The sequence below is a fragment of the Notothenia rossii genome, assembly GCF_949606895.1.
Source record: "Notothenia rossii genome assembly, chromosome: 9".
NCBI lineage: Eukaryota > Metazoa > Chordata > Actinopteri > Perciformes > Nototheniidae > Notothenia > Notothenia rossii.
Genome location: NC_136907.1, coordinates 9505230 through 9529718, shown reverse-complemented (window position 1 = coordinate 9529718; position 24489 = coordinate 9505230). Strand labels below are relative to the sequence as shown.

Sequence of the window (24489 nt, the reverse complement as noted above, 5' to 3'; positions counted from 1 at the left end):
CTCTAATTATTACAGATAGCAGCAGTGCTAAGGAGAAGGAAGAAGGATTACTATTTAAAAAGGCTTCTCCCAGAGATCCTGTGGTCTACCTCTTTCCTCAGTGCCAATGGAGGGCTCTACATTGTTTTCTTCTGCATTCTCAGGTCAGTATATTCAAAAATATGTCCCACAGATACACACAGCCTACAAATCAGGAAAATGTGTGTTTTTTTTATGGTTATTTTTTTTATCTCAGTGTAGTTTTGAACGGTTATTCATTATATCATAGTGTTTTGTTTTTTCAAAGTGTTCAGAGAGTTTAGTTTGCCCTTTGCCTGTCATTCCTTGTAAAGATGAGATAAGATAAGCGTTTATTGATTCCACAACGTAACATTTAAGCTTAAAGTTCTGCACATATACTGTAATGCCATTACTAAAATACACTTGCCAAATACTGACAGTTATTTAAAATATGCCATTTAAATCACATTTCCCCTTTTGATATAGTTTGAGTTTCTCCTTTCTAATAAAAGACCTGTATTTTGGATCCTGTAGTATTTTTGACTTTTTATTTTTATTATCAAGAATATTTTACATTGTTTTGTTTATATTTGTTATAATATTTTTCATTTGACTTTTTTAATTGTTCATTCTCTTTTCCACTTTTTAAAGTATTTCAAGTATTGTATCTTAATGTCGGAACACACTTCTGCTTCTGTGACGACAGAATTTCCCAAATTGGGATCAACAAAGTATCTGTTAAAAAGGTTAAAGAAAGATTTGGCCAAACAATTGCTTCTTTAAAGATAACCTGTTCTGACAGCATTACAGAGTCCACTCTAAAGTAAAACAAATATTGAAATATAGTTGTGTTTATTTCCAACTTAAGGAAACTGCTTGGAGGGTTCTACCCCTGGTCTGCCGGGTTTGGCTCGGCGCTGCCTGCCTCCTATATCGCCATCCTCCTGGAGCGCAAGAAAAGGTAAGAGACTCAAGCAAAGTTAGTGGATCTCAAGTATCAGACATGGCCCTGTGAGTATTAGTTGTGTTAACTGACTATTAATGTGTCTCTCCATTTCCTCCCCCCACCAGGAGAGGGATGCTGACAATATACATGACAAATATTGTAAGAGATACTCTGTACCTTTAAAAATTATTTTAAATAATTTATATACAAATACATTTCTGTCTTCCCCACACATTGTATATGTGACAATGTCATCTTGTTTTTAGGCCACTGAGACTTTGTTCCGTATGGCAGTGACACGAGGGATCGTTAAACCCATCAAGCACGGCGAGGTAAGACAGCAAGGAGGATAGATATAGCTTTATATGAGAGCTTTGTGACTTAATAAGTGTAGAGTATTAAAACCAATACTTGGTGGGCACCTTAAAACATTAAAGGGGTGCTTTACATTTTTAGCAGTTTACTGTTCTAAATGTTAAATGACCCCAGCTCAGAATACATACATAACCTATCACCTTGTGCCCACTTGATTAAATAGAGAGCCTTTTTAGGCTTTTATTTACCCTTCATAGTTGTGAAATAAGTCCCATGACCCGATGCTAACCAGAGGACCGTCTGCGTTTCCCCTTAGGTGCTTTTGTTCTGCATAACGGCATCGCTCTACACGTTCCTCTTCAGGTCAGACACCGAAAGTGAAATGGGAAACATTGGTTAATTAGGTACTAAAAACAAAGGTGTTTAAATTACATTTTGTGTTGATGCTACAGGAGGAAAGATGGTCTCAAGGGGTTTGCCTTCTCTGCATTAAAGTAAGTCATCTCTGTTTGTGATGTCTTGACTCAGATTGACTGAGAGTTATTTGGTAAAGCTCACAGAGTTTAAGTGTGCATTCCCTGTGACAGGTTCATCATCGGGAAAGAAGAGATTCCAACTCACTCTGTAGCGTCAGAACAGATCAGACCCCTCGAGAGGACAGCTGCTATCGAGGCTGAGCCTTCACAGGCGTCAGCAGAAAGACCCGACTCCAGCAGGAAAACTCTGCTAGCCTACACCAGGGAGCTGATAGAATCAATGTGAGAGGATACACAACGTTTACACGGACACAAAGATTTCAAATATAAATTACTGACTTTTTTTTTTTTAACAATTCAGATGCAAAAAGGGTCCAAGACACAGGTGTTGCAAACATTACCAAGACAACTGTTTTTCCTACTGTGTGAAAGTAAGACACTTCAGTTATGATTATGGTTTTATTACACACCCATACATAATAATAATAATAATAATAATAACACATTATTTATTACTTTTTCTCTTTTTTCATCGTCCAGGGATTTGTCAGGATGTTCAGTCTTGGCTACCTGATTCAGTGTTGTCTTAAGGTGCCTTCAGCGTTCAGACACATGTTTACTAAACCCTCACGCCTCCCGTCACTCTTCTACAACAAGGAGAACTTCCAGCTAGGGGCCTTTCTAGGATCCTTCGTCAGCATCTACAAGGTACATTTCATCCTGGTGGTTTTTTCTGTGAGAGCTTCTTTTGTTTCACTTCCCTTCATGTTATGCAATTCTTGCTTTTAGGTTAACAATACAAACGGAGGCATCTTCTCCTTTTAGAAATATTTGATTGCTAATCTCTGATTTCTGTCTCTCATATCCTAACCTTTTCCCTTTCTCAACATGTCTTGTGTTGTCATATAAACAACCCCCCCTTGCCCTCCAACAGTCCAAAGTCCCATTCCCCCGTCAGCTACCAATACTGGTACAATGTAGTTATGTTGGGAACACTGTGTTTTTTTTCTTCTCAGGGAACAAGCTGCTTGCTGCGCTGGCTGCGCAACATCGATGATGAACTCCATGCACTGATAGCTGGTGAGACATTATGGTGTACACTGTTCAAAGATACCATCGTAGAGTAATCTTCCTAAAGATTGTCTCATCTTATATTATCTGACAATTTCTCTTTTTCTGTACCCCATCTTTCAAGGCTTCCTGGCTGGTACCTCGATGTTCTTCTACAAGAGCACGTCGATATCCATGTATCTCTTCTCAAAGCTGGTGGAGGTAAAATAATATCTCAAGTGACAGTAAAAAGAGAAATAACATTTTTGAGAACCAATAATTGAAAATATAGACTAACAGTATCTTCTAAATATCATACCAAATAGTTTCTCAAATAATAAATAAACAGGAAACAATTTGTAAAATATCAATGTACAGGTTTATTGATAACTTCCCTTATTTCATGTATGTCAGCTAAAGTTTTGCACTGTATGAGAAAATTAAGTATTAATTTTGTAAAATACATTTACTTGTAAACAACTAAACGGACGCTGGTCGGTTTCCTGCAAGGGAATCTATGGGATCAAATAACATAATCATGATCCTTTAGGCCAGTGGTTCTCAAAGTGGGGGGCACGCCCCCCCCAGGGGGGCGCAGAGGCATGACAGGGGGGGGGCGCGAGAGACCAGGAGGAAAAATGGTTATTTAAAAAAAAAAAAAATCATATTTTGAAAAATTATTGATTCGAAAATAATATGATACAGTACTATTACGTCTGGGTCTCTGTGTTTCATTAAAGCTTGGCTGTGTGTGTGTGTGGAATGAGCCATTTTGTGTGTGTGTGTGCGCGAGAGAGAGCGCACCGGTACCGGAGATTGTTGTTGTTAGCTTCTGGTGCTAGCGAGCTACGCTAAAGGATATAAGGAGTTTTTTCAACAACAAAGTGTCAGACTGTGAGACTTAGTGAACTAAAGGACTCTCAGTGTTATCTCAGTGGGTCTCAAACATTTTGGTCACCATTAATGTAAACAATTATTTACGAGGCACACGTTTATATGATCATTATAGTTATAAAAAATTAAGAGAATAAATGAAAAACAGGTATGAAATACTATGACATAAAAAAAAAAAAAAAAGTTTAAAAGGGTGATTTGTAAAATATCCATAAAGAAATAGTAAATCTGTTTACAGTTCTGTTTCATATGGGTGTTGAGAGAGGTATCCATAGATCTCTTCATTTTGGTCTCAAAGTGCACCAGATTGATGCTTTTAACTTCAATATTTAAAAACAAATCTTCTTGTGGGAGCTTGCCCCCGGACCCCCCTATGTGAGGTCCACACACCACCTATAAAAATAGCACTTTACCCCTGCTTACACCTATATGCCGTGAGCTGATTATCGAGTCTTCATTGTAACAGTCGCGGGTACACTGTATATTTGTGTGGGGATTGTTGCAGTAGAGAATTCCACTGTTTAGACCGGTACATTAATGGGAAACCCTAAATGTTTGAGCACCCTCTATGAAACGTCAAGCTACCCCACAGAACCCCAAAATAAATCTCTGGCGCCGCCACTGAGCCTGACTATTTGTGTTGGGGGGGGGGGGGGCCTGACTTTATTTTTGTCCAAAGGGGGGGCTTGACAGAAAAAGTTTGAGAACCACTGCTTTAGGCTATTAGGATTGAGTGAAACTAAGCAAAGTAAACTATGGGAAGGGGTTCCTTTTTCCAGCTTTGTCTGAGGGGAAGTCTACAGTCTTATACTGTAAAGCCCCTGTATAAATGTTAATGACATGGTAGTAGTTCCTAAGTTAACATAAGGCCAGATAAGCATTTAATAACATTTTACTTTATGCGTCTGCCTATCTGAAAATGTATCTGCATTGGACCGGTAAACATTAACAGCACATGCTTTCATTTCTGCTTTTAGACCCTTTACTTTAAGGGCATCGAGTCCGGACGGTTCCCTTACTTTCCTCATGCAGACACGGTCATCTATGCCATCTCCACGGCAATCTGTTTCCAAGCCGTAAGTGACACAAAAAACAACCCACAGACCTGCTCACAGAGGTATGATTTAATTTTTGTTTTGTCTGCTCAGTAATGGATTAATGCAGGACTTGTTACTTTTACACAGGCTGTGATGGAAGTGCAGAACCTCAGGCCTACATACTGGAAGTTCCTACTGCGTTTGACTAAGGGCAGGTAAGAGTACAGCGGTCAAACTATGCTTTAACAATCTTATCATTGTTTTTCTGTCCATATTAAGTATAATCTGTCTGTCTCCTTTCCTAGATTTGCTCTGATGAACCGGCATTTGCTAGATGTGTTTGGGACTCAAGCCTCCAGGGACTTTAAAGGCTTTGTGCCCAAGCTGGACCCTCGTTTCACCACAGTGCTTCCACCAGGAGCCGACATCCAACTGGGCTGACCTGGGATCAGGCTGTGGGAGGGGATGTTAGGGCTTACCTCGATGGACAGTGTGGCTGTTATTTCTGAGTAACTGAAGGATCTTTTTAAAGGTGTTATAACAGCTCAGGAGTTGTGAAGTCGTGTTATTAGAGGGGGAAATGCTTTAAAAGATGTCGGGCCCTAGATGTGTCCAAAGCAGGACGTCATTAGTGTCAAGCATGTTGCTGCACACGTTTACAGCCTGGGGTTGTGTGAAACAGGTGACTTGCAAAATATATATGAAACATTTTAAAACTTAAAAACCCTTTACACTACAAGATACATGTTAAAGGTCCCCTATTATACAGTTTTTCATCAATATATTATAGGTCTCAGATATATACAAACATGTCTCTGAAGTGTTTGGCTCGAAATACCAAACAGATCATTGTAGCATCCCATAATCCCCTCTGTTTCAAAAGTGCTGATTCTGGGTCAGTTACTTTAGAGGAAAATAAGGAGCCACGCCCCTCTGTGAGATATTTGGTTAAAAAGAACACAATGGTGTTCTAGGAGGAGATTCAGGTGATAACCTGGTTACCTAGGTTGGTGATTGGCTAATGGTTACACAAGCCAAAACAATTGTTATGACATCATAAAGTGGCCAAAATCAGATCAGCTCATTTTCAGACAGGTTTTTATATAAATGGATCAGGACAAAAAGAGAGAGAATCTTTGTTCCTGAAACTTTCAGAATCTCTTTCCACAGAGGGGACACATGTTGATGTAGAAAAGACATCAACAAGTGGATTTTGCATAATAGGTGACCTTTAATAATAATAAAGCAATTGAAACATTTTAGATTTAATTGTAATACTAAACTGTTCTGCAGGTTATGGATGGTAATAGTAAGGTATCGACCTTATATGCTGTGTTTACCAAAACCACAGATAACCAAAAACATGGTTTATTGTAAAAGATGAATTCAATTTGGCTTCAACAGCATTCCATTGGTCCAAATGTTTCTTAATTTTGCAAGTTGCCTTTTAAGTTTGTACTGACTGAATTCTGGTTACCTGTCTGATTGCTTTCAGGGCAGGGCGAAAATCACCAACTAATCTTTTTGAAATAGGCACCGTGATACCTGATCTAAGAGGTGAAAGAATTTGTAATCATAACTCTCTGATCATTTCTAAATGTGCACCTTTTAATGGGTGCAATTGATTATGTATTGTTGTGTAGCCTTATCAAATATTATATTCTATAGTATACAAAGAGAGATGTATTTAGATTGTGTTCTATGATTTGAAACAAAGAGGTGGAAAATCACAATTTTTAACCAGTTACTTAAATTGATCTTGTTTTTGGTGATTTTTTTTTAATTGCAATTTAGTTTTTTTTTAAATTTCGTTCTTCAGTGTTTTTTTAAAGTTAGCTTAAATGACTTAAATGAAGCAGCAAGGACCTTGGAAAAGTTGGATATTACATTTATGGAGAATATTTTGAAACCTTTGATTATGTTGTATACAAATTAAAATAAACAAATTAAGAAATAACCATTAATTTCATATTAAAGGCATATACATTGGAAGTGAATGGCAATAAACTTCTATATTTGCTTTAATTAAAACAAATCTTAAATAGGCCAATACTTTGTAATGTGATAAATTGCATTGCAGGGGAGACTCATTTTATAGATCCATATAATTCCTCAAGCCTCATGTAATAACATTAGCAACTTATTATTAAAAAAATCATCACCAAAGTCAACCTGATCCTTTTTTATTTCACTTTCTGCCGGTGTTTGGGTAAGAATAGTCTGATCTATATGACTGAATATTTAATATTCACTAATACAGACCAAACACAGAATCAAACTGGTTCAAATTAATTATTTAGTTGTTTCATAAGAGCTTATAAAATATCTATTAAAAATGCAGTTGGCTGTTTTCATTTACATTAATACTCACTGTCAGCTTCAAGATGAACCCAATAGCTTAACATCCACTTTGATTAAAAAATGGTTAACTTAGGAATTTGGAGCCACATTGAAGTGTTTGTATGAAGGTACAGTAAGGAATCTGTTTCTGTGAATAAAAAGCACAGAGCTCAAATCTGCTTTGGTTCTGATTTTTGTTGCTGAAAGATGAGGATATTTGAAAAAAAACAAGTTTTGAGTTTTAAACATTTCATGTTCTCTGGAAAGTATGCATTAACATTTTTAATTAGTGATAAATAGTCCAAGTTGTTCTGCAGACAATGCCATGATAGAGACAGTGGACATTTTTGGAGTTCATGTTATCTATGCTCATCCCAAATGACACTGCAATAACACAAGCCATGATTTACAAAGTACAGTGAAAAATGCATGATTAATGATATTTAGGAATAATAATTAAACTCAACACATTTTTATGAATTATATTGTATGCATTTAAATATTCTTTTATTAATTTATTTTTAATCCTTGTTAGTTTTGTCATATTTTTGGATCACATGATATGGAAAATTATGGTGTATACTTATAGCTGTATGACTGGGAAATGCATAGAGGAAAGCTGCGTTTTATCAGTACAGTCCTAAAGTCTGTAGATGCCACTTTATTTTGAAAGATCAGGACGGAAAGTCGTCAGTTCCGTCACATGAACACCACCAGTGTCTTTCCGCTCTGTACCATTGGATACTTTTAACATTAATGCGTATCAATGGGGGGTAAGAATAAACAACGAACTAAAGGAAATGTCCGGGTAAGTACCAATGTCTTCATAGTACTGTATTGTCTGCCCTTAGCTAACGTTACAGTGTTAAAGTGAGATTGCTAGCAGCCAACACGAATACAAGCTAATGTAAACTTCACGTTTACAGCTAGTTTAGGCTACGTGTGTCCCAGCTGTTTTACGGCCACCACGTTTTCTTCTAGTTAATGTTTAATTAGATGATTAATGTTCTATAACCCCATTTCCCTTGCCTTTACTAGCCGTCCAGTAGCGGCCGAGCTGCGGAGGCACTTACCCGGGAGGGAGGCGTCATCCCGGGCTTTGTGGGCTTCGACACGACGGTCAACTCGGAGCTGAGTTATGTCCCCGCTGTCCACGGGGCGGAGGAGATAGACAACCTGGTGGATGCAGATTTCCGGCTGGTACTCAGGAAACTGTCAAAGAGGGATGTTGTTACCAGACTTAAAGTGAGTTTAAACTGTTACTAACTTTCTGGTCTCATATAACATCCATGTCAGTTTATAGAATTCTACAACATACCACTTTATGTAACTTGAAACACAGGGTACATACAGTACACGCACGTTGAAAACACTCCTTGGGATATCACTTCAGGCGCTTGTTGGTCCAGGTGTGTGTCTTAAAGGTCCCTTAATATACTGTTTTTCATCAATATTATAGTATAGTTCTCTCAGTTATATACAAAACATGTATCAGAAGTGTTTGGCTCTAAACACCAAACAGATCATTGTAGCATCCCATAAACCCCTCTGTTTCAGCCCTGTTTCTAAAGTGTAGATTCTGTAGCTTTAGATGAAAATAAGGAGCCCCTCCCCACGCCCCTCTGAGAGATATTTGGTTAAAAAGTACACAATGGTGCTCTAGGAGGACATTCAGGTGGTAAGGTGGGCGGGTGTTACCTTGGTTGGCGATTGGCTAATGGTTACACAAGCCGAAAAACCGTTATGACATTTTCAGACAGGATTTTATATAAATGGATCAGGACAAAAAGTGAGAGAATCTTTTTTCCTGAAACTTTCAGAATCTCTTTACACAGAGGGGACACATGTGTATGTATAAAATACATGAAAAAGTGGATTTTGCATAATAGGTGACCTTTAGTGCTTTATGCTTACCTCAGGCTGTGCAGGACTTTGGATCCATGTGCCAGGAACGGGATGCTGAAGAGGTGAAAGGCGTCCTACCGTACTGGCCGAGGATTTACTGCAAGATATCAGTGGTGAGATGGTCCTTCAACACACATTCATAAAATATCCCTTTTATAAAACTAAGCACTCAAGCTACTAATATACATTTTGATAAAACAAATCCGTCCTGCCATTGAAGGCATCCCATTTCAAATGATTGGGAATAACTCAGGCTGGATGGAAGCACACTCAAACTACATATTTCATTTTAATGAGACTTTAATTTGTGCAAGTGTTCGGGGTGTGTACATTAGGATAATTTGGTCTTGATCGTCATGTCTATCAGGACCATGATCGGCGGATCAGGGAGGCCACCCAGCAGGCCTTTGAGCAGCTGGTGTTGAAAGTGCGCCGCAGCTTGGCCCCCTTTCTGAAGAGCTTGATGGGCCACTGGATCCTGTCCCAGTGTGACACTTACACACCTGCAGCCTCTGCGGCGTGCCAGGCCTTCCAGGCTGCGTTCTCCCCCAGCAAACAGCCCGAGGCTCTCAGCTTCTGCAAGGATGAGATGCTAAACGTGAGTAGTGGTTGTAGGGGGAACGAGGGTATTTGTAATCTAATGAACTGAAATTAACGTAAAAAGGTTATTCTTGTATTACAGGTACTTCAAGATGTTTTGTTAAAGGAAACGGCCGACACGCTGAGCGATCCACAGTAAGTTTAGCTCATTATTTTCTTTGTGTTATGTTCTGCATTTGTCTCAATTATGTTGACACAATGATAATAAATGGACAAATTATTATTATTTACTGAGGCACTGGCTCCTTTTGTTCTCCAGAAGTGTGACAGAGGAGGAGAGGGAAGGCAAATATGTGCGCATGCTGACCAGCTCTCTGTTGGGGGTGAAGAGATTGCTCTCGCTGCTGCTGCCGAGCGACAGGACGGCCCTGGAGGAGAGACTAACACATCTTCTCAACTCTGGGAAGTTCTGGAAGTACGGCAAACACAAGACACCTCAGGTACTGGCATTGAGTAAGACTGATGCATTTGTTGACCTAGTATGCATAATGTCCTTTCACATAACTGCTATAAGGAATGTTTCACTTGAATGTGATATATTCATCATAAGACTGAGAGAACTTGTGAAGATGTGTACAGGATAATATGCCACATCCCAGTGCATAACCCTATGTTTACTAAGCCACCAAGTTCACTATTATTCCTTTCACCCATTGGAGTTGAGTTAAAGTGGGATAAATATCTGAGTGTATCTTTTGTTTAATAAAATCTAAGGTATTCTTATTACATGAATGTAGCTATGTTTACATATTCTGGATAAAAACATATTTCTCATTAAACACAGATTATGTAAATATGCTCTATCCTTCAAAGTTAAATGTATCTTTTTATTTTAAATTTTGTTAACGATAAAACCGAGAGATGTTGAATTACATTTGTGTGTGCTTTCAAATGACAACTGTGATGATCTGTTTTGAAGAATAATCACTCCTATTAGGGCTGCACGATATTGGAAAAAACTGGCATTGCGATTTCCCCCCTGCAATATATATCGCATATATATATATATATATATATATATATATATATATATATATATATATATATATATATAGCAATATGAAAACATACAGGAAAGAAAAGACCGTTTTTTGCCCGCAAACCATCCTTTCTTGAACTTTAATGCTATAGAATTGGTATTTTTTTAACTATATTTAACCGGATGAAGGATTTTAGTCACGGACGTCTGGATCTTAAGTTATCAGAGCAACAAGCGGAGCTAGCTCGGTTAGCAGCCCCGAACTGCCCTGGAGAAACACAGGAAACGACTTTACTCAGCGTTTTTAGCTTTAATCACCGGGTCCGGTTGCTTTGGAGATTTGATTGTGATTGGTGGTTTGCTGTGCATGCAGAGCCTGCATGTCACTCACTCAAGTACCCCTGACATGAGAGCAGAGCAAGTTTTCCTTTTGTAGCAAGCAGCAAAATAATTTTAACATGACGTGTTTGAGTTCATTTGCCTACTTAATATCCCAAGTCCTAAAAAAAAAAAAAAGTTACATTTTTTTTTAAATCGCACGTCCTGCGATGTGAATATCGCGATTATCGACACAATATATCGTGCAGCCCTAACTCCTATGTGTTGCTCCGCAGGTGCGAGGGGCCTTTTTTGAGATGGTGTGTGCTCTGTGTGAGTACACTCCAGATCTGGTGCAGGCTGAAGCCGCTCGACTCTGCCCCGCTGTTCTCCTCAGCATCGACGACACGGACCCCATAGTGCTGCCCCCTGTGTGGGAGGCTGTTCTTCATGTGGTGTCTACCATCCCTGTAAGCTTTTGCTACTGCTGTTATATTGTTAGGTGTTCTGTAGGGTTTTCTATCCTCCATTATTACAGTAATACCAATGTGGAGATGTTTTATTTTGTTGTAGTGCCAATTTTTCACATTGTCAATTTTCCTGCTCCCGTTTCAGGATTGCTGGACACACGTGAACGCTAAGAAGGGCTTCTTACCTAAACTTTGGGCACTATTAAAAGAGGGGGGCAAGGGGATGGCTAAATCCCTCCACCCTAATCTAATGCCACTCCTCAGCAAACTGCCCCAACAGGTCACAGATCCAACCTTGGACTTCCTCACCACCTTCTTCTCCTCATTAATACAAGGGTAATTCGTTTTTATTTTATGCTCTGGATAGTTGATAAATACCGTAATTTTCGGACTATAAGCCGCGCCTTTTTTCCCATTTTTCGACCCTGAGGCTTATATAACGGTGCGGCTAATCTATGGATTTTTACAGCTAACGGCCACCACCTTTAACTCTATGGGCTCTATGGCCGGTCCGCGCCCCCCACCTTTAAGCGGCGGGCTCCAGCAGGAAAAGCTGGAGGCCGGAAAAGAGTGAGACAGGTAGCGCGTAAAAGTGGAACCGAGAGTGGAACGAGAGACAGAACGAGAGCAAGACAGACAGACATTACGAGAGCGAGACAGTTTGTCCCCGTACCACTGGTTGAAAAACCACTGCTGTAGATCACTGCCGGTACGTGCGCTGGGAGCGCACCGTTTAAGTTTGAAAGTTGAAAAGTTTGTGTGTCTGAAACGCTATGTGATACAGTACAGTTTACACAGTACATGTTCTGTAGCTACTATTGCACTAAATGGTAACACTTGAATACGTTATGCAAATATGCAACTTGTTTGTTGAAATGTTAATAAATGGGAGCTTCCTCAAACAGCCATCTCTTTCCCGACAATCCCCTCTGTGCACGAACCCTTATGGTAATTAAACATTAAAACACCTGCGGCTTATAGTCCAGTGCGGCTTATATATGTACACATCATTCAATTTAGCTGCTGCGGCTTATATTCAGGTGCGCCTTATAGTCCGGAAATTAGGGTAAATGGTCTTTAAAAAAAAAAATCTAATTTCAATGTAATCTTTCTGTAAATGATGCACATATATTGTGCAATCATTTTAGACAATGATGTTCATCAAATCAATGATTCTTTGCAAATGTATAATCTAAGAAAGTTATTTGAATTCTTAATTTACTCATTAGACAACTTTTCCCTGATGTAATGCACAACAGTGGAACACAGTTTTTCGCAAAGAGCAGTATTTGATTGTCTTGTAGCAGGGTGTCCGCGGGGTCTTAAAAAGTATTAAAAGTTGATAAATCAATTTAGGGAAAATGAAGGCTATTAAAAAGTATTAAACGGCATTTCCCAAGGTATTACATTTTGTAGCTTGTTTTCAATAAGTATATAAATGGTCCAAAGAGGTTGTATTCTACAGTATGCCTGAATGTAATCATTGCGTAGGTGTGTAGTGTGATTCTGTGTAGTTTATTTATGGCATCCCGTTGGATTTGACGTCATCTGAACAGGACATCACACGCTCACTGCTTGATAGCACGCAAAGGTCCGTTTACGCCGGTTGCTAAGCAACATCGTTATGGGGAAATGCAAGTCTGCGTCCAAATGGTTGGAAGATAAGGAGGAAGGACAATCAATACTGTATATAGTCAATGTGAGGTCAAGTGTGTCGCCAAGGTAACCGGTTAAAACTCCAAGTGACGATGAGGTCTTAAAATGTAGGAAAGGGTCTTAAAAAAAGTCTTAAAAGGTTTTACATTTGACTTCCGGATTCCTGCATATACCCTGTGTAGGAGATAGAGATTTAAAAGTATACTTTTGAATACACTTGTTTTTAACTATAGTTTCTATATCCTACTATAACCCGAAGTGTCTGTGTTTCTCAGTCTGTCTAGTGAACGCGCAGCAACAAGCCCATCGGAAAGTGCAGTCATCGTGACCTCTGTTGTTGAGTGCTTGAGGTACTGCATACTGCAAAATGCAGAAGAAGAAGAGGAGCAGAAAAAAATACGAACAATACTTATCTCACAGCAGGTGGGATCATAGAGTTACATATTCCCATCATGTCCCATCTACGTATGTCTTCTACCTGTCTTACATTGTTTTTTGTCTCTCTTTTTTTTATAGCTGCTTCCTCTGCTAGAAAAGGCTCTCGGAAATCCCTCCCTTCAAAATGGGCCTCTTTTCTTTTCGGTCACTGAAATGCTTGTTTCCTGGGAGAAAAGGGCGGGCCTACAGGGCGAAGAGGAAGCTACAGACAACCGAGATGTCTTTCAAGAGCTTCTGGCAGATTTCTGGGAGGGGCTTGGTCTTATATTTGTGCGTTATGCCGACAATGAGGATGCAGATCGACAAGCTTTGGAAGGGGTAGCCGCCCTGCTGCAGGTGAGATCGTTGTTTTTTGGGAATCTCTGGTTCACACATAAAAAGAAATAGTCTTTAGGAGAGGAACAAGTGAACACAGAATGCCTGAATACATCTATTCTCCATTTCTCTTCTGTCTCCAGGTAATGCGTTACCCTGAGAGAGTAGAAAGAAAGCACGACCAGAAGAAGAAATCTGTCAAGATCAGTTTCTCCACACCAGAGGACAATGAGAAAAGTGAAGTGGAGGGGGATGTTGTCGAGAAGCCTGTTCAGACGGAGTCGGAGCTGAATGAGAAGACATCTGGGTCCCTACAGACCCAGCATTTTGAAGATGTAGTGTGCCAGCTGGCACAACTGTGTCTGGTACATGTGAATGAGAAAAACTCTGAGAGACATCTTGTTTTCCTCTCTCTTCTCCTGCAATCGTTCCACACTCCCAGGGTCTTCACTGTGAGTCATTTGACAGATAAGCGTGTTTCAACATGTGTAATTTTGAGCCATGAATAAATCCTTGTAAAGGCTTAATCTGTTTTAATTGTAAGGGACGAGTTTAGTAAAAAAAATAGTTGGAAGTGAAAGCACTTTTGAATAAGAGGGCTTGAACAAAAAAACATGTATTAGAATTAATTATAGAAGCGCTTACAATTCCGGATGCAATTGACTTTTTTTCTAATTTCTGCTGCTTAGACGTTGGTGGAATTGGATGAGAAAATACTGGACATTGAGCCGGAGGACGAGGTGATTAAAAAGAACCCGGCGATGAAGTTCCTGCTGGAGCGGGTGGTGGTGTGGCTGGGGCAGGAGGAGCGCAGCGACACTGAGCATCTGGTGGAGATGGTCTTCAGCTCTCTCTACTGCTGCAGCCAGCTGGAGACCACCCGCATCCTCAACCACATCACCAAGGTAACATGAGACGCAGAAGTCGGAACATATTACTTCCGTGACAATCCTTGTGTCGTGGATTAAACTGTTGAGGTTGCTGTTGTTTCTTTGCTGACATTCATACTCCCCTCTGCTTTCTAGATGGATGTCAAATGGGGAATCATCCTGCAAATTATACAGAGGGTACGTGTCTTCCCTGGACATCAATGAAAGCACATTATCTATCGATACATCACATTTACATTGTTCTAAACATCTGTGCTACTGTCCACTCTTTCAGGCATGTACAGATCCTAAGACTCTGAAGAGCTGTCGTGATTGGCTGAAAGGTTCAGTTCTGGGCGAGCAGCTCCTGGCACTGACTGAAGAGCTGTGCCAGGTGGGAGAGAGCCCCCCCAGGTCTGCCTCTCCATCCAGCAGCCACAGCTGGACACTGATCAGCCTGGTCCTCTCTCAGCACCACAACAATGGTAAAATGACACTTTCTAGACTTTTAAATCGTTAGTGGATTTTCTCATCAACCGGCTACATTTGCAATTTTTCTATCTGCTTTTACTTGTGCAGAACCTCTGATAGGGGAGGTGTACATGGAGAAGATCTTAGAAAGGCTTCATGCCACTCTGTCTGAGACCAAGGGTCTGTCCGATGCCGGCAACATGGAGCCACTCATCTGCTTCATCTGTGATGTGGCCTCCACGTTCTTCTCCTCCGTACAAGACTGTCTTCTCCTGCTCTCTGCCGAGGAACTCCTGCTCACGGTCTTCCAGTTGACTGCCCAAGACCAAACACACACTCATCTGTCTGGTAGGTACATGCCCAGTGCATACTCTTATAATACTTCAAGTAAGCTTAATAGCTCAATTATGTTCATTTTTGCTTTCAAAGACTCACTTTTAGGTAAACTGCGGAAAGTATGTGTGGCTGGGGTCGAGTCATTGGTCAAACACTCTGAATATGAAGTCAAGGAAGGGGGCTTCCTGCACAGTGCAGCTCTTTGGGTGACCAAACAACTACTCACCGTCTCTCTGGATATTAAAAGGTAACAAAACACCCTCTGTACTTTAAAGAAATCAAAGGGAGTCTATCAGTAATCCCTCATGAAGTTTGGAACTTTGTTGTGGGTCTGAATTGGTCCAAGCCTATTTTATGGTTCTATCTAACTCTTCTTGGTGTTATGTTTTAGTTTGCAGGTTCTAATTCTGGCTGTACAGAGCGTAGTGGAGACAATCGTCTCTGTCTGCAACCAAGACTCCCCCCTCCTGGTCCACTTCTTCACACAACTGACGCCCAGCCAGACGGAATGGACAAGAATCCGAAAAGCTCTGCCTCCTCAGGTAAATCAGCCAATCCATTACTCTAGGAAGTAACTAATGTTCTACCAGACATTGGTTTTAAAGGACTTGTTGAAGGATTTTTCTTTGATTAGATTCTCAATAAAAAAAAAAAAAAATTGCTTGACTTTTTTCTGTCCTCTGCAGTGGGTCAAAAAACCTTTACTGTCCAGCCGTTACCGAGGAGTTTGCAAGAAATCCTCCATGGACCTCTGGAAGGTTAGGGTGCCAACCAGGCCGCCGGCTCACCTCTGTGCCTGTGCCCTGCTGGGGAGAGTAGCCCAGAGTATTGCAGTCACGCCTGGTGACCAAAAGGACGCAGAATGCACTTCACTCTTGCCAAACCTTAAGCACACAGGTACACAAACACACGCATAAGAAATAAAATGTCCTGTATTTTAGTTTTTCACGTTTCTCTTTGACGGACTCTGATGCTGTTTGATTTATTTTTGGATGCAGTGTCAGAGCTGTTGTATGGACTGCAGTGGTGTAAGGAGGTAGAGTACACCCCCGCCTACAGCAGCCTGCTGACTGACTCAGGGCTGCTAGAAGGACTCCAGAAACAGGTTCCTATGAAAGACCTGCTGGGGACTCTCTACTCAAGGTGAGATCCACAGAAAATCAACCCGAGACTTTAATGCCCTTAAAGAAAAAGAAAGATATGGAAGGTATTTATCAGCTTCAGAAGCAACGAATCCTGTCTTAATGCACATTTTCCATGGCAATTATCTGAATACGTGTTTTTGTCTTGTTACCCTGTAGGTCATTGGAGGATGGAGGTCTTTGGTCTCTGACTCTAGAAAACTACATCCACACCAACAACTTGGCAGCCACTGGCAATGCGTCTGTGAGGAAGCTTTACGGCACCGCAGACAGGTTAATCCTTTATTCATTAATGTCATTATAAATGCTTTAACATTTGTATCTGGTCATACGACCTCTCAACAACACTGCAGTTTCTTGAAGATTGTCTGTGTTCGGTCAGTTTGTTCCCAGTGTGTCAAAGCAAACTGAGTACGCTCCAGGTACTCTGCCCCGCCATGATCAACGAAGACAGAGAGACTCTCGTTGCTCTGGCAACTGCTGGAATAATCAACTGGCAAGACAATGACGGTGAGAATACACACACACACATACACACACCAAAACATACACACAAACACCAAAACATACACGCACAACTGTCTACATGGACATTTTGGACGTGAACCAGGCAAATAATCATCTTGGGCTGTGTGTCTCAGATGTGTATGGGTGTCTGGCGGTGCTGCTGTGCTGTCTTAAAGCCAACACACAAGTGGAGGGAGAGGTGGTGCAGGCTGTCTTGGCCTCTGTGATGGAGTGGAGGACCGGCAAGGAGGACTGGTTCCTCTTTAGCAGGTAATCACACAAACTGTCACTCTTTATATCTCTTCAAACTACATTTTTCTCTATTTATTTACATTTATCACGTCTTCCAGTGACCTGTCCAAAGCAACTGCAGAACAGCTGAACCTCGCTGTGGAGATAATGCGTTTCTCTACCTGGATGGTGACTCATTGTCCGACGGTTCTCGGGGGCAACCAGTGGGACTTCGTGCTCTGCTCTATGTTAGCCTGGTTGGAGGTGAGACGGAGATCTTACACTCATTGTGTCGTTTTGTGACTTTTAGTTTATTGTCAGCTACAAAGGGTGAATCTTCTGTCCCTCACTATCTTTGACTCTATGTGTTCGTTTCCAACCTCAGACTGCCAGCGAGAATGTGAGCAGCCTCTGGAACCCGTGGGTGCAGCTGTTTGTGTCCGAGTCAGCTGCATTGACAGTGAAGCTGAATGAGTTCTTCTCATCATCATCATCGCCCGAAGTAGCGGAGAAGCTGCCGTCCGCACTGGCCGCTGAATGGAGAGACTTCTTCGTAGAAGGAATCTACAACCTGCTACTTCCTCTGCCCATCAACATCACAGGTTATTAATTGAGCAGGTTATCAAACAATCTCTGGGAAACAAGAGGCGCTTTCACACCGGAGTACTTTTCCCATTATAGTTCCGAAAATGTACGTTCGCACCAAAATAATCCGGAACTAGAACTTAGTTTATAAGAACCTTTTCAGTCCCTGCTAGAGAGCAGGTACTTTCGTGGGAGAAAAAGGTTCCCATTTCTGGTTGGCTGGGCGGATTGCAAACCACGGCCCGTAAAATTCCCCCAAAAGATTGTGAAGCCGCCATTTTATTTTCCTAGCATTAGCATTATTAGCATTAGCATTAGCCCAGTGCACAAACGCAGAGACTAACTTATGGCGACACAATAGAAAACATGGGAGCGGTGGAGATGAGGAGGTGTCGGCATTCTGGAGATTTACTCCGAAGGCTTCAGTCCCAGGGAGTCGCAGCAGCTTCTACTGAAGCCAGTCCACAACTCCGGGGAAGTCCGGCCGGGGACTTCGGGTGGCAGTATACGCCGTGAAGTTGTTTGCGGCCTGCCAGTAAACCCAAAGCAGCAGCAGAAGAAGAAGTGACATCAGCGGCTTCATTTGCCTAATCCTTCCCCTTATTCCGGTGTGAACGCGATCTGTACTTAGTTCATGAGAACTAAAGAACTAAGTACGGCAAAGTACTTGGTGTGAAAGTGCCTATTGAGAATCTGAAAGTCCAGCACTAAAAACTAGCCTAATACAATTACGTAAGCAATATATCTTGTATCTAAGTCCTTCTGTCTGTTTGCTGTCTTTATCCAGAAGCCTTCCCTGAACCAGATGACCCTGTGTTCCCATTGTCGGTGCTGCAGTCGGTCGGCGTGGCTCTGACACATGTGCCTCTGCATCAGCTCAAAAACAACTCCCTGCCTCCACGGTTCATAGCAGACCAGAAGACAAACCTGCCAGAGCAGCTTCAGACGCTGCTCAACACTTTATGCCCTCTGCTGCTCTTTAAGGCCAGGCCTCTGCAGATCACTGTCTACCACTTGTTAGAAAAGTAAGGTTTGTTTGAGAGTGTGTGTCAGTGTGCAAACACAAGTGACTGTTCCTAGAAAGAAAATCTGCTCAAATGTTCTTTAGTTCTGTGTTATTAAAGTGTTACACCTACCCTGAGATATGTAGGGCTCTGCAGGAGATCGGGGAATAATCACCTTGTCTTAACACACATACTTTTTGTCAATACAGGGTGATGCCTTATCTGCCCGAGTGTGATGGTGAAGGAGACAACAACAAGTCTGATGATGATCGAGATGAGCCATGTCTGTAAGTGAATGGAATACATATCTTTTCTCTTAAGTCTCACACATGTTACGTTACATAAGTTCTTGAAGTGTTAAAAACATATATATATTTGGGACTTTAAAAAAATTCTTCTTACAGTTGTGTTTCATTTGTGTGTTTAGTTCCCCCCCAGCATCTCTAATGGCCGTCCTGACGACCTGTGAGGAACTGTGCGATAGCATCTTGGCCGGGGTTCAAGTGGGAGAGTTTGCGGTTGTGCAGCCTCTCGGTGTGGAGTACTCCTGCATCCTGGGATACCTCCTGGCCTGGAAGCTGCTCCTCACTTTTTTCAAATCTTCACCATCCCATGTGAGTCATTATCTTTTTTTAAAGTAGTTTTGATTGTAGTTTTGAGACCATATTGGCAAACAGAGGAGAAAGTGTGCTTTGAAGAATTGTCTAAGTATTGACTGCTCGTCTTAATCCTTTCTAGCTGCGAGCCCACTATGCCCAGTATCTTAAGAGAAGCTGCTCCCTCAACAAGCTGCTCCTTCACCTATTTAAAATGATGCCTGAGAACCCCATCTACCCCGGCCAGGGGGCGGAGTCAAAGGAGACCAAAACCTTCTTCACAGAGAGCCAGTCTCTAGCTGTGGACAGTAAGTAAAACAAACACACCTCCATGACTTCTGTAAAAGCCTGCGACACGGGAACAAGCTTAGATTTCCCCTCCTGGGTCTCTCTCCTGCAGACAGTGACGGTGTCGAGTGGGAGCTCCCTCACCTGGCCTGCAGCGTGTACTACAGCACGGTGCAGGACCTGCCGGCCATGGTGCGGCTGTGGTGGAACGGCCAGGAGAAGAGAGTGAGCACCACTGCGGAGAAGTTCACTATTAAATACGTCAGCCCTGTCCTCTCGGCCCAGGAGATCTCGTCTGTCCACTCCAGCACTCAGATGTTCGAGAGCATGACTGTAAGTTAGAACATACAATGCTCTGTGTGTATCTACATCAGGGGTGTCCAAACTACGGTCCGGGGGCCAAATGCGGCCCACGGGACATTTTGAATCGGCCCTCGGCAAATTCTAAAAGTGTAATGAAATACGGCCCACTAACGAAACTTGAGCTTCTTCTTGTATTGTCCTTATTAAATATATCTGTAAGCATATATTACACAGTAGTGTCCAATTTACAATACATTCAGTCAATTACATTTGAAAATATGTTCTAACAAATCTAAGTCGATAAGAAAAATGCCCAATAACTTATATACATAACAAACTTGAAATATACCCTTCCTATTTCCTCTTATGATAATCAACCTGGGGCTCCTGTAAGGGATGAGCTGCAAACAAATGAAATGAATCCCTCTGGAGAGCTGGGATGTCAGCTGTTTATTTGTCTTTTAAGTAGATTCAAGTATCAAGCATCATTTACCTACTTTTAAATGATTTTGCTAACTTATAACTTATGAGGCAAGTATACCTCACCTCTAGTGAGCGGCCCGGCCCTTCGAATATCTTTCTATATGTGGCCCTCGGTGAAAAAACTTTGGACACCCCTACATCTACAACTTTCAGTAGTTCAAGGTTACTTACTGTAAGACCCCCCCATGGCGAAGGCAACCGCTTACATATTGTTTTTCCTTATCGCCCCAGGTGAAGGCCCGCTCTGCAGCGCGGGAGGTGATTGCTACCTATTCTGTGGATGACATCTTCATTGAGTTGGTGATTCAGCTTCCACAGAACTACCCTCTGGGCTCTATCACTGTGGAGAGTGGGAGGCGTGTGGGAGTCGCCGTGCAGCAGTGGAGGAACTGGATGCTGCAGCTGAGCACCTACCTCACACACCAGGTAGCAACACAAACACACTATGAATATAAATGAAAGGCATTTCTGTATTAAGTAGTGTCTGTGAGGACCTGTAGCTAGATCATATCTCTACCAGTGACGTTTCTTAAGAAATACACGCCAAGGGGGGTTTGAGGAAGATATTTTTCTTGGCATCAGAAAAGAATACAATTCAGAAAATGTAAATGTGTGTTTGTGTTCAGAATGGCAGCATAATGGAGGGGCTGGCGCTGTGGAAGAACAACGTGGATAAGCGCTTCGAGGGAATAGAGGATTGTATGATCTGCTTCTCTGTGATCCACGGCTCCAACTACTCCCTGCCCAAGAAGGGCTGCCGCACCTGCAAGAAGAAGTTCCACTCAGCGTGTTTGGTGAGATATATGTTAATATTTCATTGTTAGAAATGTTAGTTAAAGATATACATGATGTCAGAATATAAGCAACCAGGCACAATTATGTTTCATGGGAACTTTTCCTTTTAATGGTAATTAAATGAAGGCATCATCAGGGTGTCCGCGGGGTCTTAAAAAGTATTAAAAGTTGATAAATCAATTTAGCGAAAATGAAGGCTATTAAAAAGTATTAAACGGCATTTTCCAAGGTATTACATTTTGTGTCTTGTTTTCAATAAGTCTATAAATTGTCCAAAGAGGTTGTATTCTACAGTCTGCCTGAATGTAATCATTGCGTAGGTGTGTAGTGTGATTCTGTGTAGTTTATTTATGGCATCCCGTTGGGTTTGACGTCATCTGAACAGGACATCGCACGCTCACTGCTTGATAGCGCGCGAAGGTCCGTTTACCCCGGTTGTTAAACAACATCGTTATGGGGAAATGCAAGTCTGCGTCCAAATGGTTGGAAGATAAGGAGGAAGGACAATCAATACTGTATATAGTCAATGTGAGGTCAAGTGTGTTGCCAAGGTGACCGGTTAAAGCTCCAAGTGGAGATGAGGTCTTAAAATGTAGGAAAGGGTCTTAAAAAAGGTCTTAAAAGGTCCTACATTTGACTTCAGATTCCTGCATATACCCTGATTATTTATAAATCCACAATCCACTACTAGTCATCATCCATCTAATAAATACCTTTTTTTTTTTTCAATTTTATTCAGAACAAAATATAGGTTAAAGTGAACATACTGTACTTTCTGACATTGTTGTATTTACACTGATATGTATGTTCTCATCTTTCTACAGTACAAATGGTTCACCTCCAGCAACAAGTCCACCTGTCCTCTGTGCAGAGAAACCTTCTTCTAACCGCAGCTCTAAAGGTTTAAATGAAACAGCAGTTCAATCTAGTGACGATGAAATATCTATGACTTTAGTGTCCATATTCAGTAGCTGCAGTTGTTAAGCTGTCAACTGTTTGTTTATTCCACTGCTGTGCTGTATAAGTGAAGCATCAGTAGCTCGCTCAGATGTTTTTCAGTTAATAATGAGATTTTATCTTTTTGCCGATATCATTTTTCATCGTTCCGAACAGTGTTTGTAGGAGAGGCTAAATCACTAAGTTGGAAACAAACCAAAGCTGGCCAGGTGCTGCAGTCGTAGAGAAACACATGTCCTAATAAGTCATTTTAAAACTAGAAAAAAAACATGATGTAAATATTGCAATGCCAAGGACAGGTTTCACATGTTTTTTTCCTAATATTTAGGAGTTTAAAGAAATTATGTCTGATTAGTGACATGCCTTATATACCATTATGACATTGTGACATCACCTACGATAATCAAGACGGGGAGCTTTCTTATTTAAAATGTCCATGCTCACACATTCAATGTCTTCCCCTGGGCCTGTGTACATCTGTACACGATGCTGGAAAGGAAATAAAAACATCTGGATATTATTTGATGAATACAATGTGTCTTTTATTCAACACTTATATCAAGGGGTCAAATAATCCAACCATACATACATACATACATATAGAAGAAATGTAACCCATGTTAAAAACATAAACTCATATTTAAAAATATATATATATCATTTGTCATTTGAATGTGTTCTTGAACATCAATGCAAGCCTTACACGGCATACACATATTTCTAAGTGCTGTTTTCAATGTTATAGTACAGTGAGCCATATTAAAGCTTTCTAGATATGTACTACATTCATTGCATTCGCCTATGACTCATTGCATATAAATGAGTTTGTAAATGGCTTTGTATAATAACACTAAAGGCTGATCTGGCAGGATGTTACAGACTGAGCACAGTCTGAACATTTGTCCTTTGACGGAGGCGCAGAACAATGCCGGAATATATCAATCTAACACAAAGACTTCTCATGCTTTTTTTTTTTTACTTTGCACACACACCTTTTATTAATCTGAACCCTGATGTATTGCTATTATCTGTATCCATTCAATCCCTTTGACAAAGCTAGCCTCTTTCATACGTTTACCTAGCATATTAACAGAGCTTCTGTAAGTTAAAAGATATAATAATCGAATACACAGCCGAAAGCACAAACCTATTGGGGTTTGATTCCTACTGGGAGCAGCTCTGCCATTAACAACCTATATATACACACAAAGGTATATAGGTCAACAATTCGTGATATCCTTTCGTTTTATCGTACATAACTTTATTCAAAGTCAACTTCCAAGAACTGTTATGTTAACCTGAGCCTCCAATTACAGTTGTATGATATTTCCACGCAACCTTTACTGTAAATTAACCTGTGCTACTTTCCGAGAAAAGACTGTAATTAGCCTCAACCCGCGGACTGCTGGCTCCAGTCTCCAGCGCTCATTTATCTTGGGTCCACCTCCTCCTCATGTTGAATAATTTATCTGTTTAATGGAGGCTTGCTCTCATCACAGTTGTTCCTATGGAATTAATTATGACAGATTAAGCATGATCAATGAATTAATCCCTATCATTTGGTCTGCCGTCTATGTGTGTGTGTGCGCGAGTGTGTGTGATTGTAATTCATTACTGCAGTGAAAACATATCAATATATACAGCCAGCATCCATCATCATCTGCCCTTGACCTTTTTAATGGCCATTGATCTGTTTGCCATGCATAAATATGTATACTGAAATCCGCGTGTCTCATGAGTTTTGACACACACACACTCCTACAGAAATCGTATTGCTCATTATGTGCTTGATTAATCAGTGGTGCAAATGTTATGAACTACAATACAGTCCGTTGTGTAGCCTAGACTTCTTCCTCATATGGGTCAATGCTTACCAGAAGATGGCAGCATAAGCACAAGATACGGCTGTGAGGACTACTGTTTGAGGTGATCTGTATATTAACCTGGAAGGAAATTGATTATTGCTCTGGAATATCAAGGGAGATTAAATTACCTACAAAAATCACATTTGTTGTGTTACATCTTCTGTCTTGTTGCTTTTCCAGACAACTCATATTTCAGCTCATCCAAATAATTAAAGGGGAATTTAAAAAGGGGAATTAATACAGGGTCCCACTGGGATTATTAATGTGTCATCTTTAATTACTCGAATTAATTTGATGAATACATTCAGGGAGAATGCT

The 24489-nt window shown here is 40.9% G+C and overlaps 2 protein-coding genes across 2 annotated transcripts in view; both read left to right on the top strand.

The window, feature by feature from the left end:
* Positions 1-7233, top strand: part of tmem135 (transmembrane protein 135) — a gene marked incomplete at its 5' end in the record, with an annotated part of 7905 nt that extends 672 nt beyond the window's left edge. The window contains 14 exons of the mRNA XM_079648672.1: positions 16-143; positions 869-961; positions 1072-1105; positions 1213-1278; positions 1578-1624; positions 1714-1755; positions 1849-2019; positions 2099-2168; positions 2278-2445; positions 2754-2817; positions 2933-3009; positions 4659-4757; positions 4866-4933; positions 5024-7233. Coding sequence (XP_079504798.1) covers positions 16-143; positions 869-961; positions 1072-1105; positions 1213-1278; positions 1578-1624; positions 1714-1755; positions 1849-2019; positions 2099-2168; positions 2278-2445; positions 2754-2817; positions 2933-3009; positions 4659-4757; positions 4866-4933; positions 5024-5159 — 1263 coding nt within the window. The 3' untranslated portion in view covers positions 5160-7233. The remainder of the gene's footprint in view (positions 1-15; positions 144-868; positions 962-1071; positions 1106-1212; positions 1279-1577; positions 1625-1713; positions 1756-1848; positions 2020-2098; positions 2169-2277; positions 2446-2753; positions 2818-2932; positions 3010-4658; positions 4758-4865; positions 4934-5023) is intronic.
* A 473-nt stretch (positions 7234-7706) lies between these two features.
* Positions 7707-22826, top strand: ltn1 (listerin E3 ubiquitin protein ligase 1). Its single transcript, XM_079647179.1, has 32 exons — positions 7707-7866; positions 8097-8303; positions 8978-9076; positions 9331-9561; positions 9646-9698; positions 9823-10003; positions 11157-11330; positions 11476-11666; positions 13262-13409; positions 13503-13760; positions 13883-14191; positions 14429-14644; positions 14765-14806; positions 14904-15093; positions 15188-15427; positions 15509-15662; positions 15807-15957; positions 16102-16312; positions 16414-16558; positions 16717-16830; positions 16940-17067; positions 17199-17334; positions 17415-17559; positions 17681-17897; positions 18668-18905; positions 19094-19171; positions 19312-19498; positions 19623-19788; positions 19881-20101; positions 20786-20980; positions 21181-21348; positions 22174-22826. Exons 1-32 carry the CDS (start codon positions 7825-7827, stop codon positions 22234-22236), a joined length of 5298 nt encoding a protein of 1765 aa, XP_079503305.1. The 5' UTR covers positions 7707-7824; the 3' UTR covers positions 22237-22826.
* Positions 22827-24489: the final 1663 nt, after the last annotated feature.